Source organism: Typopeltis vanoorti, chromosome 11 (assembly GCF_054136105.1).
Source record: "Typopeltis vanoorti isolate ZY-2024b chromosome 11, IOZ_Tvanoo_1.0, whole genome shotgun sequence".
In the NCBI taxonomy this organism is placed as follows: Eukaryota; Metazoa; Arthropoda; class Arachnida; order Uropygi; family Thelyphonidae; genus Typopeltis; species Typopeltis vanoorti.
In genome coordinates, this window is record NC_143559.1 from 57,973,119 (window position 1) to 57,986,852 (window position 13,734).

General features: G+C 35.1%; 1 protein-coding gene across 1 annotated transcript in view; it reads left to right on the forward strand.

Moving 5' to 3' along the window:
• The window catches only part of LOC150101609 (uncharacterized), a 137,336-nt gene that overhangs the window by 16,525 nt on the left and 107,077 nt on the right, over positions 1-13,734 (forward strand). Inside the window, exon 3 of the mRNA XM_090399856.1 lies at positions 8,493-8,573. Coding sequence (XP_090255982.1) covers positions 8,493-8,573 — 81 coding nt within the window. The remainder of the gene's footprint in view (positions 1-8,492; positions 8,574-13,734) is intronic.

Below are 13,734 nucleotides of genomic sequence, written 5' to 3' on the forward strand. Positions count from 1 at the left end.
AGATTGGCCCTAAGATCCAAAGAAAAGCCTAGGGAATTTTTTTTAGCTATGTGGCCAGTAGGAGGAGAAATGATTGTGGAAGAATGACATTGTGGGATAAAAATAGGAATAGAGTGACTGATACAGAGGACGTAGTGGAATTGTTCAATAAACACTTTATTGGAGTATTTCATCCTGGAGGAGGAAATTTTAATACTAGACGGATAGGGCAGATTCAAGGTTTAGAGATGCAGGAGGAGAGTGTGTTCCAAATACTGAGTACTCTGGATGTCAGTAAATCTGTGGGACTGGATGGTATTTAACCACGAGTTTTGAGAAAATGCGCTAAAGAACTGACAGCTCCTTTGACCTGGCTTTTCAATGAAAGTCTGGCTATGGGAAAGGTGCCCAGGGAATGGAAGGAAGGTAAGATAGTGCCATTGCATAAGGGTGGTAGCAGACTGGAAGTGTCTAATTATAGGCCAGTTTGTGTGTCATCAATAGTTAAGATCTTGGAGAAATTAGTGAGGGACCATATACAGCATTGGGCAGATGAGGGTAATGTTATCTGTGAGAGTCAACATGGATTTGTTAAGGGGCACTCTTGTTTTAATAATATGCTAGCCTTTTATAATAAAGTTACAAGAGCAGTTGATGAAGGAAAGGCATATATTGCCATTTCTTGGATTTAGCGAAGCCATTTGACAGGGTGCCACATGATAATAGCTGATATTTAAGTTGCAGCACATGGGTTTGGATGTCAGGTTGGTCAACTGGATTCAGGATTGGCTGTCCGATAGTTATCAGAGAGTTGTGTATGGTGGGGCAGTTTCAAGGAGGCATAAGGTTACAAGTTAGGTCCCACAGGGCTCAGTACTGGGACCGATATTGTTTAACCTTTATATCAATGACATTGTCAGTGGATTGCAGGGGGATATTCAGTTGTTTGCAGATGATGTGAAGCTGGGAAAAGTTATTAGTAATAGTGCAGATGTGCTAGCCCTGCAAGAGGATTTTAATAAACTAGACAGAGGGACAAATGAATGGGGGATGTCGGTTTAATGTAGCAAAATGTAAATTTTGAAGTTTGGGACACTTCATACTCTATACGAGGAGTTTTACTGGAGGAAGTAGGGAAGACAAGAGATCTGGGGTTGATGATTGATAGACACCTGAAATTCAGGGGACATATTGCAAAGTGGTGAAGGTAACACAGAGGATTGCTGCAATACTGAGAAGGATGCTGACCTGTAGAGATAAGAGTTATCATTCCATTGTATAAGACTATGATTAGACCACACTTAGACTATTGTTCTCAAATTTGGTCTCCAGGATTTGAAGGGGATAAATTAACTGTAGAACCGGTACAGAGGCGGATAACAAAGATGTTTTCAGAATGTTAGTTATGAGAATCATTTGAGGGAATGTGGGGGCATAGTTTGGTGAATAGAAGGAGAGATAATATGATTGAGACTTTTAAACTGTTGAGAGGTGGTTACAGGGTTGACACTGGGGAGTTCCTTCGCTTGGTTGAACAGTGGGAAGGAGTGATGACAAGGGGAAGTTACGAAAGGAAGTCATGAGCAAGATGGTGAGGAGTGATTTCTTTGCATGGAGGGTGGTTGAACCATGGAATACATTGCCTGATAGAGAGGTGAGTGCGAGAATGGTCAATGAGTTCAAGGAGTGGTATGATGGACTTTGTGTTTCCTAGGAGGGACCATCTGCGATGAGTCTTTTGACTCCATGGAGAGCTGAATAATAATAATGTGTTATGGAAAGGGCCACTACCCAGACCAGTTTCAACCTTTATTGAGGTCTCATTGGTGGGAGCCAGACCCAGAAAGATACCAAGGTCAAAGTAATACAGAAGTCATATATATCTCATATACAAGTAGTGAAAAGGTGCATCCTTTTTATATGAAGTGATATACTTGTGCTTTATTTCAGCCTTGGTGGCTACTACTGGTGACATTTATTAATGCTTGTCATTGACTTTCTCTGAAAAGAAAAGCAGGTGGTCCAAAGGAATAATAAACACTGACTGAACAAACAAGAAAAAATAAGTAAAGGAGAAAAATATGTACAGAGACTTGATGATCAGGGTAGTACTTAATCAAAGTGTGACAAAATCATATTACCGGGTGCAAAATTTCATGATGTTAGCCATGCCATCTGGATTCAAAAAGTTAAGTTGAGGGAAATGATTGTCTTGTTTGGTACAAATGATTTGAGAGGCTAAAAGTATTCTATGATGGAGGATCTACAGGAGTTATTAGAAGAGGCAAAACTTAATAGTAAGAAGGTGAAGATTGTAAGTCTCCTACCATGCTATGATAGAGACAAACTGAGCAGGAGGACATTGATAGCCAGTGAGTCTATATATAGATTTGTGCAGACTAAGATAATTTTGCACCCCGGGAAAACTCCTTCTTTGGTGCCCTAAGTTTTTTTTTTTTTTTTTTTTTTTTTTTTTTTTTTAATATTTAATACTTCCTGATTGTAAGTAGATATAGGTTTTCTCAAATGATTAATAATTTCATAACTTCAAGATTTCTACTTATCATTTCTATTCACTAACAAAAAAAATAAAATAGTACATACAAAAAAAAACAACAACAAAATTACTAAATTATTGGTTATTAAAAATATGGGTTTTACACTTTTGATTTTATTAATTATAATTTACATATATATTTTTATTGATTTTAAATCTGCGAAAGTTTTTATTCTTTCATTAATGTCTATTTTCTGAACAACTGCATTTTCAATAGATAGTAAGGCTAAAGAATTTAATCTCTCGCTCCCCATTGTTGATCGCAAATATGTTTTGATAAGTTTCAATTTGCTGAAACTTCTCTCAGCTGTTGCTACTGTAATAGGAATCGTCAGCAGAATTCTCAGTGCAACTCGTGTATTTGAAATTATATTCTGCAAATTATTTGCTTTTAAAAATTGTAAAGTTTCCAATGGCGAATTGATGTTTTCCAGAAGTAAACTGTTTAGAGATTTAATTTCTTCAAAGAGCTCATTCCTGTCAATGTCACTATTATTTTAATGATGAAGAATTAAATGCAAATCCATACATTGTTTTTTTAATTCATTTAAATTGCCTATTTTAGTTATATTAAAAAGAAAACCCCAATTTCGCTCACACGTTTTTATTTGTTCAAATCTTTCTTCAAGAGATGTTAATATCGTGTTCAAAATGATGTTGAATATCGTTATTCTAAACTTTGTTCTCTTATCAACAGTAACAAGAGTGACTTCAGATTCATAACTAAATAATTTCTTCTTACGAATTATTCTTTTTTCAGTAAATATTGGCTCCATTCCTAAAAGCTTTGCTAATTCTTGAGCTTGAGTCAAAGCATTTTCAAATTCTAGTTATGGTATTGTCTAATGAATTCCGTACATGATTTTAATAAATTTATAACCGTTTTTAAATCCATACTTTTTGTTTGCATCAGTTTGCTAACTATGTTAATCTGATGAAGTATGTCATACCACGTCACTAACATTACTAAAAAGGAATAATCGCAAAATTTTTCTGCTAGTGTTAATGATTCAGATTTGGTGGCTGCATTGGTTGAATTTTCACTAAGTATTATCAGTGCATCATGAATTTCGACAATCTGATACCTAACTGACTTTATGCATTTAATACGACTCTCTCTCAACGAGTTTCACATACTGCTTTAATAGAAATTTGGTACATTATCAATTAAAATTTTCCATCTAGCAACGGATGCTAAAAATAATGTATAAAGCTGTTCAATAACACCAAAAAATGAAACAGATTGTGGGCAAGACATTGCTGCATCTCCTATAACTAAATTTAAAGAATGGAAGTCAAGAGGTATGTGAAATACTCGGGGATTTACTTGCCGTAAACGAGCTTGAACACCTTTATTTTTCCCTCGCATATTGGATCCATTGTAATAGCCCTGTCCTCTAATATCATTAATATTTAATTTTAAATCTAAAAGCAACTTAATGATCTTATCATGTAATGATTCTCCTGTAGATTCATTGATTTCATAGAATGAAACAAAATGTTCTTGAATAACTAAAATACTCTGTTAAATCGCGAACTGTAGAGTTTAATGGGAAAGGCCATGTAGCAGGATCGTTATACTGAAAAGTATTTTCAGAAATGTTCTGTGGGTTTTCTTTGAAATTTGTCACTTTTGAATTTGAAATTTGCAAATCATTATTTTCATTTTTATGATCTTTTTCATTTAAATTTATATCATCAGAGTTTAATTCTCTAGAATTTTCATCATGTGATGCATCTTCTTTTATTGAAATGTTAAAAGAATTAGAGTCAGGTGAAGATGAATTTGTTGATTTTAGGAAGTTAGTTAAATATTTTGCACTTTTAGAAATATTTCTTTCTTTTTTTAATTTTCTTTTGCGGTTTTATGCTCCAGATAATTTTTTAGAAGGCATTTTGAAGGGTTAGAAATTCCAGATTTCTATGATTAAAAAAAAATTGAATTAACATTAAAAGGGGATTTAATAGTAAAAATAATAAAATGTAAAACTTAACACTAAATCACCAGTATTATTATAAATTTCAAGGATAGGCAAAATAAAACAAAAAGAAATAACTTAATAATTTCAAAACAAACACATAACACATACAAAAATACAGAACACAAAGATGATCTTGTATAATTCCTATTTAATGAACTAACACCTAAAATTAGAATCAATATGGAGAAAGCCTTTGTTTGACAACTTTTCCTAGATAGAGAGTTTTAAATTAGTTAATTGGTTTAGCCAATGCGTCACGTCGTACCAATATTCAACCTTTTGCACACGCTTCCAACTCGCCTACTGAATATTATGTACATTTTTGATTTGTTTACTAAACTTTTATAATTCGAGCTTCAGTTAAAACAACTCTATAGTACATGGTATTTTTAATTTAATTTCTTTGCGATCCATTCTATCTTAAATATTAAAAAAAAAAAAAAAATCACGCATAATGAATAGTGATGATGACTGTTATAAAATGAAGTCCCTGCTATCTACCGCTGGTTTATTTTACTGTTAATGTATTGATAGCAACAATAAATTACCATTTATTGTTGCTATCAATACATTCTTCACTCTCCCTATGGACTTTTAATAAGAAATAAGACCCTACTTCGCCTTTTCAAAGTCGCATAGATATAAGGCTCTATTGCTGGCCTTAGTTTTGGTGCCCCGTGCAGCTGCCCGGTCAGCCTTCCCCTTAATCCGGCACTGTGCAGAAGGAATGATGTAGGATTTGTGGATCTGTGGTCTGTGTTTGACAGAAAAAAAGGATTTGTACAATGCTGGACTGCATCTAAATGGTTTTGGTGTTAGGTGTCTAGAGAGAGCTTTGTTCCCGAGCATTCTGAAGCACAAATTCAGATAAACTTAAGCAATTAGGGTGTAAGCAAGTTAGTTTGTGTGAAGGCACCAGTGACATGTGTGAGGAATCTAGTCTCTCAAGTAAAAATATTGAATAGGATAATCAGTTCAGGAAGCAAAGTTGGGTGGAGTTTTAAAGGGATGCTACAGTTTCTATATACTAATGCTAGAAGTATTAAGAACAAGCAGGAAGAATTTTTGCCATTGGTTAGTGCAACCTTGCCAAAAGTTATAGGAATTAGTGAGACTTGGCTAACAACAGATGATGTAGTTACAGGATAGAATGTGAAGGATTTAGTATTTTCAAGGAAGATAGAGAAGATAGGATGGGGGCAGGGCTACTGCTGATGATTGTTGCAATAGGCCAGAGAGTTACAGAGGATCTTTCAGATCCTCTGTAACTCTCTGTTAATTTTCCAATACGGATCATCTGTTGCATTGCCAAATTAGTACAATGAGTACAGGTCGAGTGATTATTATGGGGGACTTCAACTCTGAAGTCTAGATATAGACTAGAAAGAAGAAAAATCACATATCAGAAAACGGAATTTATACACCTTCTAAGAGATAATTATTTAAAGCAGTAAGTAAACGAGGGGACTAGGGATGGAAGAGTATTGGACCTGGTCATAGGATTAGAAGAGCTATCTATAACCAAGGTGAGCATGGGGTCTTGACTTAGAAGATTGTAAAACATGAGGAATGTTCTGTCAAGAAGCTGTATATGTGGAACTACAAGGCAGGTGATTATGACAAGCTTAGGAAGAAACTTAAATCTGTGTCATGGCATAAAACACTGCAGGGTAAGTATGTTATAGTCTGACCACACAAGTGAGAGCTGTCATTGGCAGACTGCCAAGAAGAATCAATTCGTGTTGAAAGGGAGAAAGAAATAAGGCAATGTATGAATTGGTCACTAACATGAGAAATCACGTGCTTTATATGTAAAATTTTCCATATAAGCAAAATAGTTACCACTTTAAAAACTACAATGATCATAAAAGAGAAGTTAATTTTCCAACATGTAATAATAAACACTCATCCCACAATACGGATTGATTACCCTATTATCGGAATGGATTCCCCTTCTTTGACATGCACAGAAGTGTCGAAGGGTCTCATATCTGTAGGCGTACTATAGTAGTGTATGGTATATAGTTAATAGTCATCTAGAGGAAATAATAAGTTGTTTACCTAAGGTAAGGAGGGTTAATTAGATAACAGTTAGACGAATGAGCAATATCATTAAGCATGAGCTGCAGAAGACAAAAATGCTATGGAGGGTATATGAAGAGAAACATGACCAGCAAACTTGTGAACAGTACAAGGCTCAGGCAAGAAAGATGATCAGCATCGCAATGAAGCAAAATTAGATTGATTAGAATCTAGCCAAGTAGGCCAAAAGAGTTCTTCATTATGTGGCAAGTAAGAGGAAGAATGACTATGGAAGATTAACCTTACTGAGTGACCACTTTGCAAGAGTATATCATCCTAGTGAGTTACTGCTTTAGCATTTGTGAACAGACACTGATGTGGGAACAGAGACGGATGACTTGGAGGTTCTCAGGATATTGCAGAATCTCAATGTAAATACAATTCTGGGATTAGTTGCGATATCAGCTAGGGTTTTGCGAGAATGTGCAAGGGAATTGGCAATGCCTCTGACTAGGCCCTTTAATTTAACTCTCAGCTATAGTGGAGTTCCAACAGAATCAAAAGAAGGCAAAATAATTCCCTAGCATAAGGAAAGTTCTAAGACTGCAGTAGCAAATTATAGACCAATCAATATATCAGGTGTGGTGGTAAAAGTACTAGAAAAGTTGGCCAAAAAGAGAATTCAAGAACAGGGAGATAAAAAAAGATACTGTATGGGGGTCAACATGGCTTTGTGAAAGGTTGGTCATGCATTACTAATTTACTAACTTTCTATAATAGAGTAACATCTGAGTTGGATAAAAGAAATGGTGGTTACATTACACAACGACTTTGCAAAGGCCTTTTACAGAATACTGCATGAAACTGTTATGCAAATTAGAGCAAATGGGGATGGACATGACGATGGATAAGAGGATGGCTGCTGTACAGGTATCAAAAAGTGGTAATATAGAGGGGCAGAATCTAGGCAAAAACAAGTGATTGTTGATGAATCAATCCTGGGACTCAGGACTGTTGATGTTGAATCTGTACATAAATGATATGGGAAATGACCTGAAAGGAAATATTCAGTTGTTTACTGATGATGCAAAATTAGGTAGAGTAATAATTAATCAAGATGGTGTAGAGAGCTTGCAGGATGATTTAAATATATTGTCACTATGGGCAAAAAATAATGAATGACAGTTTAATGTGGAGAAATAGATTGCAAGCTGTGTATCACATTGATGGCACTGTACTCCAGGAAATAGATGAAGCGATAGCTTTAAGGGTAATGGTAGACAGTAAACGTTTAGAGGACATATTGCTAAAGTTGCTAAGGTAGCCCATAAGATTACTTGGTTGTTGAAGAACACATTAACATGTAGGGATAAGGAAGTTGTTATTCCTGTTTATAAGGCCTTGATATACTCATATCTGGATTACTGTGCTCAAATCTGGTCTCTGGGGTTTCTTGGGGATGAGGAAGCAGTGGAGAGGATTCAGAGATGAGTAGCCAAGATTGATCGGCATGTGGAATGTTCACTATGAGGATAGATTGAAGTGTGTGGATTGTAGAAGTTGTTTGATAGTAGAAAAAGAGGGGATATGATATATAAAAAAAAATTAAGATACAAAAAGAGTTTTGTAGGATTAATGGAGACTAACTTTTTCACTACTTTGATAAGAAGGAAGATTAGGGATCACCCTTGGAAGTTGAGTAATAGTGGTTCAAGGATGTGATAAGATTTATTGCTTGGAGAGTGGTGAATGAGTGGAGTAGGCTGGCACATGTGATTGTGAGTGAATGAGTTTAAGGAGAGTAATGATAAGTGTGTGTGTGAATAAATGGTTAGTGTGAACCTCATGCAGTGAATCTTTGGGTTATTCCATGGAGATATTCATATAATTTTATTTCATTTTAATTTGTTAAATATATATATATTCCTAAAACTATTGCATTATTTTTCTAGGTTGTAAAACAAAAAGAAGATCTTATATTAGAAAAGAAAGAGTTGGAATCTAGTCTGCAGCAGCTACAGGGAGCAGAAGAGGTGAGGGATATGAATATTAATTTTCACTAATCACGAAACACATCTTTATTCATTATATGAAATTATATTGATTCTGATAATGCATTCTTAGATATTAAGCTATTATGTAATTCATCTGTTGCTGTTTTTGAACACCTGGAATATCATAGTTATTTAGGAACACTGGCTTTAAAACCTGAATGGATTGACCATTTTTCATTTTTATAGGCTTTTTATAAGACTGAAGTCATTTCACCTCACCCTGGTTAATATTTATATGGAATCTTTTGAAATGATGGCCACTGAAAAAATACTGTGGTGTCAAATATGTGGCTTCATTCCATCAATGATATTTTTGTTATCTGGTCATTCTCCAAAGAAATTAATTTGTTAATAATAATTTACTAGGGTGCAGTCACTTGACCATACATAAAAATATCTCAGATAAAGTAGCCAGTGTGATAAAATAAACCTCAGTTACTTTCAACCCTGTGGAGAAAAAAAAAAAAAATCTACAATACATTGGTCAACCAAACAATCTCATCTGCCTCTCAAGAAGCTGAATGTATCTAAAAATTTCCATGGGTGTGGCATATGTTAGGTCAGAAAAAAAAAGGACATTTGGAAGATGATGGCATGAAAGAACATTAAAGACATTAAGAAAAAAAAGACATACAAAAATATTTTGGGAAAATTTGGAGAAAAGAGCAAAGCTAATAATAATGGCAAATACCTGTTGGATTTCTCCTCATGATATGGACTGGTTATTACTAACACCATGTTCCAGCATAAAAATGCACACAAATTCACATGGAGAGAAGAGACAAGGAATAAGAAAAGGCTCATTGACTGTTGATAGTGATGTTTACAGAGGATTTGAAATCGGAAGTGATCACCATTTAGTCTTGAGCAGAATAAAATTGAATTTCATATTGAAAAGAAGAACATGTGAGAAAGTTTTAAAGTTAATAAAAGTCGAGCAACTCTCAGATGTGAACTGTAGACTAAAATACACAAACATTATTGAATTAAAAATGAAAGAGTTTGAGAACAGGAACCAAACCTTGCATAGATTCAGTGGGAAGTCCTGAAGAAAACATTGATGATTCAGCCAGAGAGGCATGTGGTGAGGTTGTCTACAAGGATAGAAAAATAAGAACTCTATGGTGGACACAGGAAGTTAGAGGCAGTGAAGAAAAAGAAGAAAATATGTTGAAAGTTTCTGACAAATAAGTCAGCTTGTGCTCGCAGAGAATACAGAGTCAAATTTAAGAAAGCTAAACACTGTAAAACTTGCCAAACCAAAGTCATGGAAAGACATTGGTAAGAACATAGAAAATAAATATCAAGAAGGTGGCAAGATATTCTTGAGGTTGTTGAAGCTCAGAAATGGAGGAAAGAGTGCTGTAAAAGGAATTAGAGATGATAAAGGTGACATGAAAACTGGAGAAAAAGATATCCTTGAAGTATGGAATAATCACTTTGAAAAATTGTTAAATGAAATAAGCAGTGATAGCACAGTGGTAAAAAAACACTCAACAGGCATACAGTCAGGAATACATATCCATACTTGAAGTAGAAAAAGCTATGAAATGCCTGAAATGTGGAAAGGCAGCAGGAGCAGATGATATTTGACCAGAAATGCTCAAATATAGAGGTATAAAAGTCTTACTGTGGCTGCACCGCATACTTCAGAAGGCCTAGACAGAGGGAAGATTGAAGTAGAACTGAATGTGAGAATTGCAGAGGTATTTCACTACTGAGTGTTCCTGGTAAGATTTACGCAAGTATACTTGAGAAATGGTTGAGAAAGATTGTGGGGGAAAAAAGCTTGTGAAGAACAAGCTGGATGCAGGCCAAATTGAGGCTGTCAGGATCAGATTTTCACTTTACGACAAATAATTGAGAAATCATGAGAATATAACAAAGATCTGTATTTAAGTTTTGTAGATCTGGAGAAGGCATATGACAACATGCCAGGAGAGAAGTTATTCAAAATGCTTCAGTTATATGATGTCAATGTGGCATTACATCAAGCAATACTTAGTTTTTATTTGAGTTGTAAGTCAGCAGTTAGAATTGAAGGAAGTACAGGAAGATGGTTTAATGTTAAATCTGGTGTGAGACAAGGATGTACATTATCCCCTCTGTTATTCATTATCTATATGGATCACGTTATGAAGGAAAGTGGTATTAAACATGATATCAAAATTGGAGATGTTAATGTCAGCTCTTTGCTTTATGCAGATGATGTTATACTTCTAAATAAATCCGCTACAAGTCTGCAAGATTCTCTGACTAAATTGAATAACTGTTGTAATAGATATGGTATTGAAGGTCAGCAATAACAAGACAAAGACAATGAAAATAGGCAGAAGCATTGAAAATATCAACTGCATTGTGAATGGAGAACCTATAGAACAAGTAAAGCATTTCAGTTACCTTAGGCACGATTTTTAATGAAGTTGGTAAATTAAATATGGAAATAGACAACAGAATCAACAAAGCTGGTATGGTAGGAAGTCTATTGAATAAATTTATATGGAATAAGACAGATATTAGCCAAAACACTAAATTAGTTGTATAAAAGACAGTGTTCAAACCAATTTTAACTTATGGATCTGAGAGCTGGGTCAGAAGTAAAACACTTGACCAAAGACTAGAGACCTCAGATATGCGAGTCCTGAGAAAGATTAGAGGCATAAACAATGGCAATATCATATTAAAAACGAGGATATTATGAAAGAACTTGACATTAGCAGCATTCAGAAATGTATAAAAGTACAGACCTAATCTGAAGTGATATGGTCACTTAAATAGAATTGGAGAGTAAAGATTAGCAAAACAGGTATTCTCTGCCAGAGGAATACCAATATATAGGTGGATTGATATGGTAAAAAGGGCTTTGGAAGATAGAAATATAAGATCTGATAATGTTGGAGTCTTGACAGGTAACAGACTGATTTGGATGAAAATTGTAGATAGGAAGTTAGTAATGATGTAATTTTCTTCATGTAGTACTATCATATTCTGTACACCCCTTGAGAGTACATGGCAGTAATTTGATGATGCTGATGAGAACAAAAGATCACACAAATTAAGCCTGGTTTATCACATCACAAAGGAAAAACATCAGGTAACCTGGAAACTAATAAATGCTGTATATCTTTATAACTATATTCATAAGTTTAAAGAAGCCTTCAGAAGTATATGGGGTTTAACATAGTGCAGTAAAAAATCAAGGACTTATCCTGAACCAACTTTGGGTGGCCTACGTGAAAAATGAAAATCATGGAATCTGATTATGATGGACATTACACAACACAAAGTGTGCATATGTGGCATCTCAACATAATATAAGAACTAGCATTTTAATAAGATTCTAGCAATGTTAGTTTAGTTTTATGACTCATTCTACTGCCGTGTGTATTTCAAGTTAAGAAATAATCGAATTTCTGATGAAGTATTATTAAAAGCTTAAGAAACTTGCAGAATAAGTATTTTATTTTTATATTTATAGTGTTTTATGGTTAGACCACAGTTGGTACCAGAGATGAGTTCCAAAGTATTATTAAGAGCTTAAGAAACTAGCAGAATAAGTATTTTATTTTTATATTTATACTTTTTTATGGTTAGACCACAGTTTGTACAAAAGATGAGTCCCTATCCCATGGACAATCACATTTGTGTTTGTTGGTTCTTTTGCAGCTGCAGCCTTTTTCTCAAACCCCTTATGATATGATACACACACACACACACACACACTATCTTCACTGGGCATCTACAGATGCTGTATGGTCACTCCAATGCTCAGTGATGTGCTACACCAGGCCTCTCAATGTAGACCTGTTGTTTGCTTTTCTGGTGGCCTCAACTCTCTGAAGATCAGTCACTCCACGTATGCCATCCATCCATCTCATTGATGGTCTACCCCTGCCTCTTTTTCCAGGAACTTTACCTTCTATTACTGTTCTAAGAAGTCCCCCTTCCATCATAACTTTCTTCTGTCAATATCCTTAAGAAGCCTTAAAGTTCTGCTGATCTTTTCTAACACCCATTCATTTGTATGCATTTCAATATATGATATCCTCAACAGCCTTCTGTAACACCACATCTCAAAAGCAGATATCCGTTTCTTATCTGACTTCTTAAGGTTCCAAGTCTCGCATCTATAAGTCGCTGTTGGAAAAACAACTGCATCCAAAATCCTCAACTTTGTTTCCGTGGAGATAGATTCATCCTTCCAGATTTTAGACAGGTCTCTGACTGTTGTTTTAGCCATTTTAGCCACGTCTTCTGAACAGCAATTCTTCACATTAATAATGGATCCCAGGTACTCAAACTTGCTGACTTCCTCAATTCTTTCTCCATTAAGGCACACTTGTTTCTCAAGAGCTTCTCTGTTTGTACTTCCTTTGAGAACCATAATCTTTGTCTTGCTAGGATTGAGTTGAAGTCCTCTGTTATTACTGATCTTGTTAACTTTGTCAAGAATTAGTCTTAGTTTTTCCATGTCATTACAAAGGAGTACTGTATCATCAGCACACTTCAGATTACTGATCAATCTACCTCCTATCCTAATTCCTGTCCTGAGCTCATCCAATGCTTCACGCATGATGTCCTCTGCATATATACTAAACAAGTGAAGAGAAAGTAAATATCCTTGCCTAACTCCTTTTCCAACTTGAAGCCAGTCAGTCAATCCAACACCTGTTCTTATCATGGCTCCTTATACAAGTTGGCTATCAACCTGATAATATGTTGAGGAAAACCCATTCTTTTCATTACTTCCCACAGCTTCACATGCTCAACACAGTCAAAAGCTTTAGAGTAGTCTAAGAAACACATTACCAGAGGGAGTCTGAATTCTTTATATTTTTCTATGATCTGTCTAAGGCAAAGGATCTGATCTCTGGTGCCTTTACCTTTCCTAAAACCTGCTTGTTCCTTGGGCATCTCTGCCTCAACTTTGGCCTCAATCCTATTTAGCATGATCTTCAATAAAATTTTGCTTGTATGAGATATCAAACTAATAGTTCATTAATTCTTGCATGCCTTCATATCACCTTTCTTATGTAGTGGTATGAATACTGACTTCTTCCAGTCTCTAGGCCATGATCCTGTCTCCCATATCCTTGTAATCAATCTATGAAACACTCTTATCCCTCTGTCCCCTGTGGCT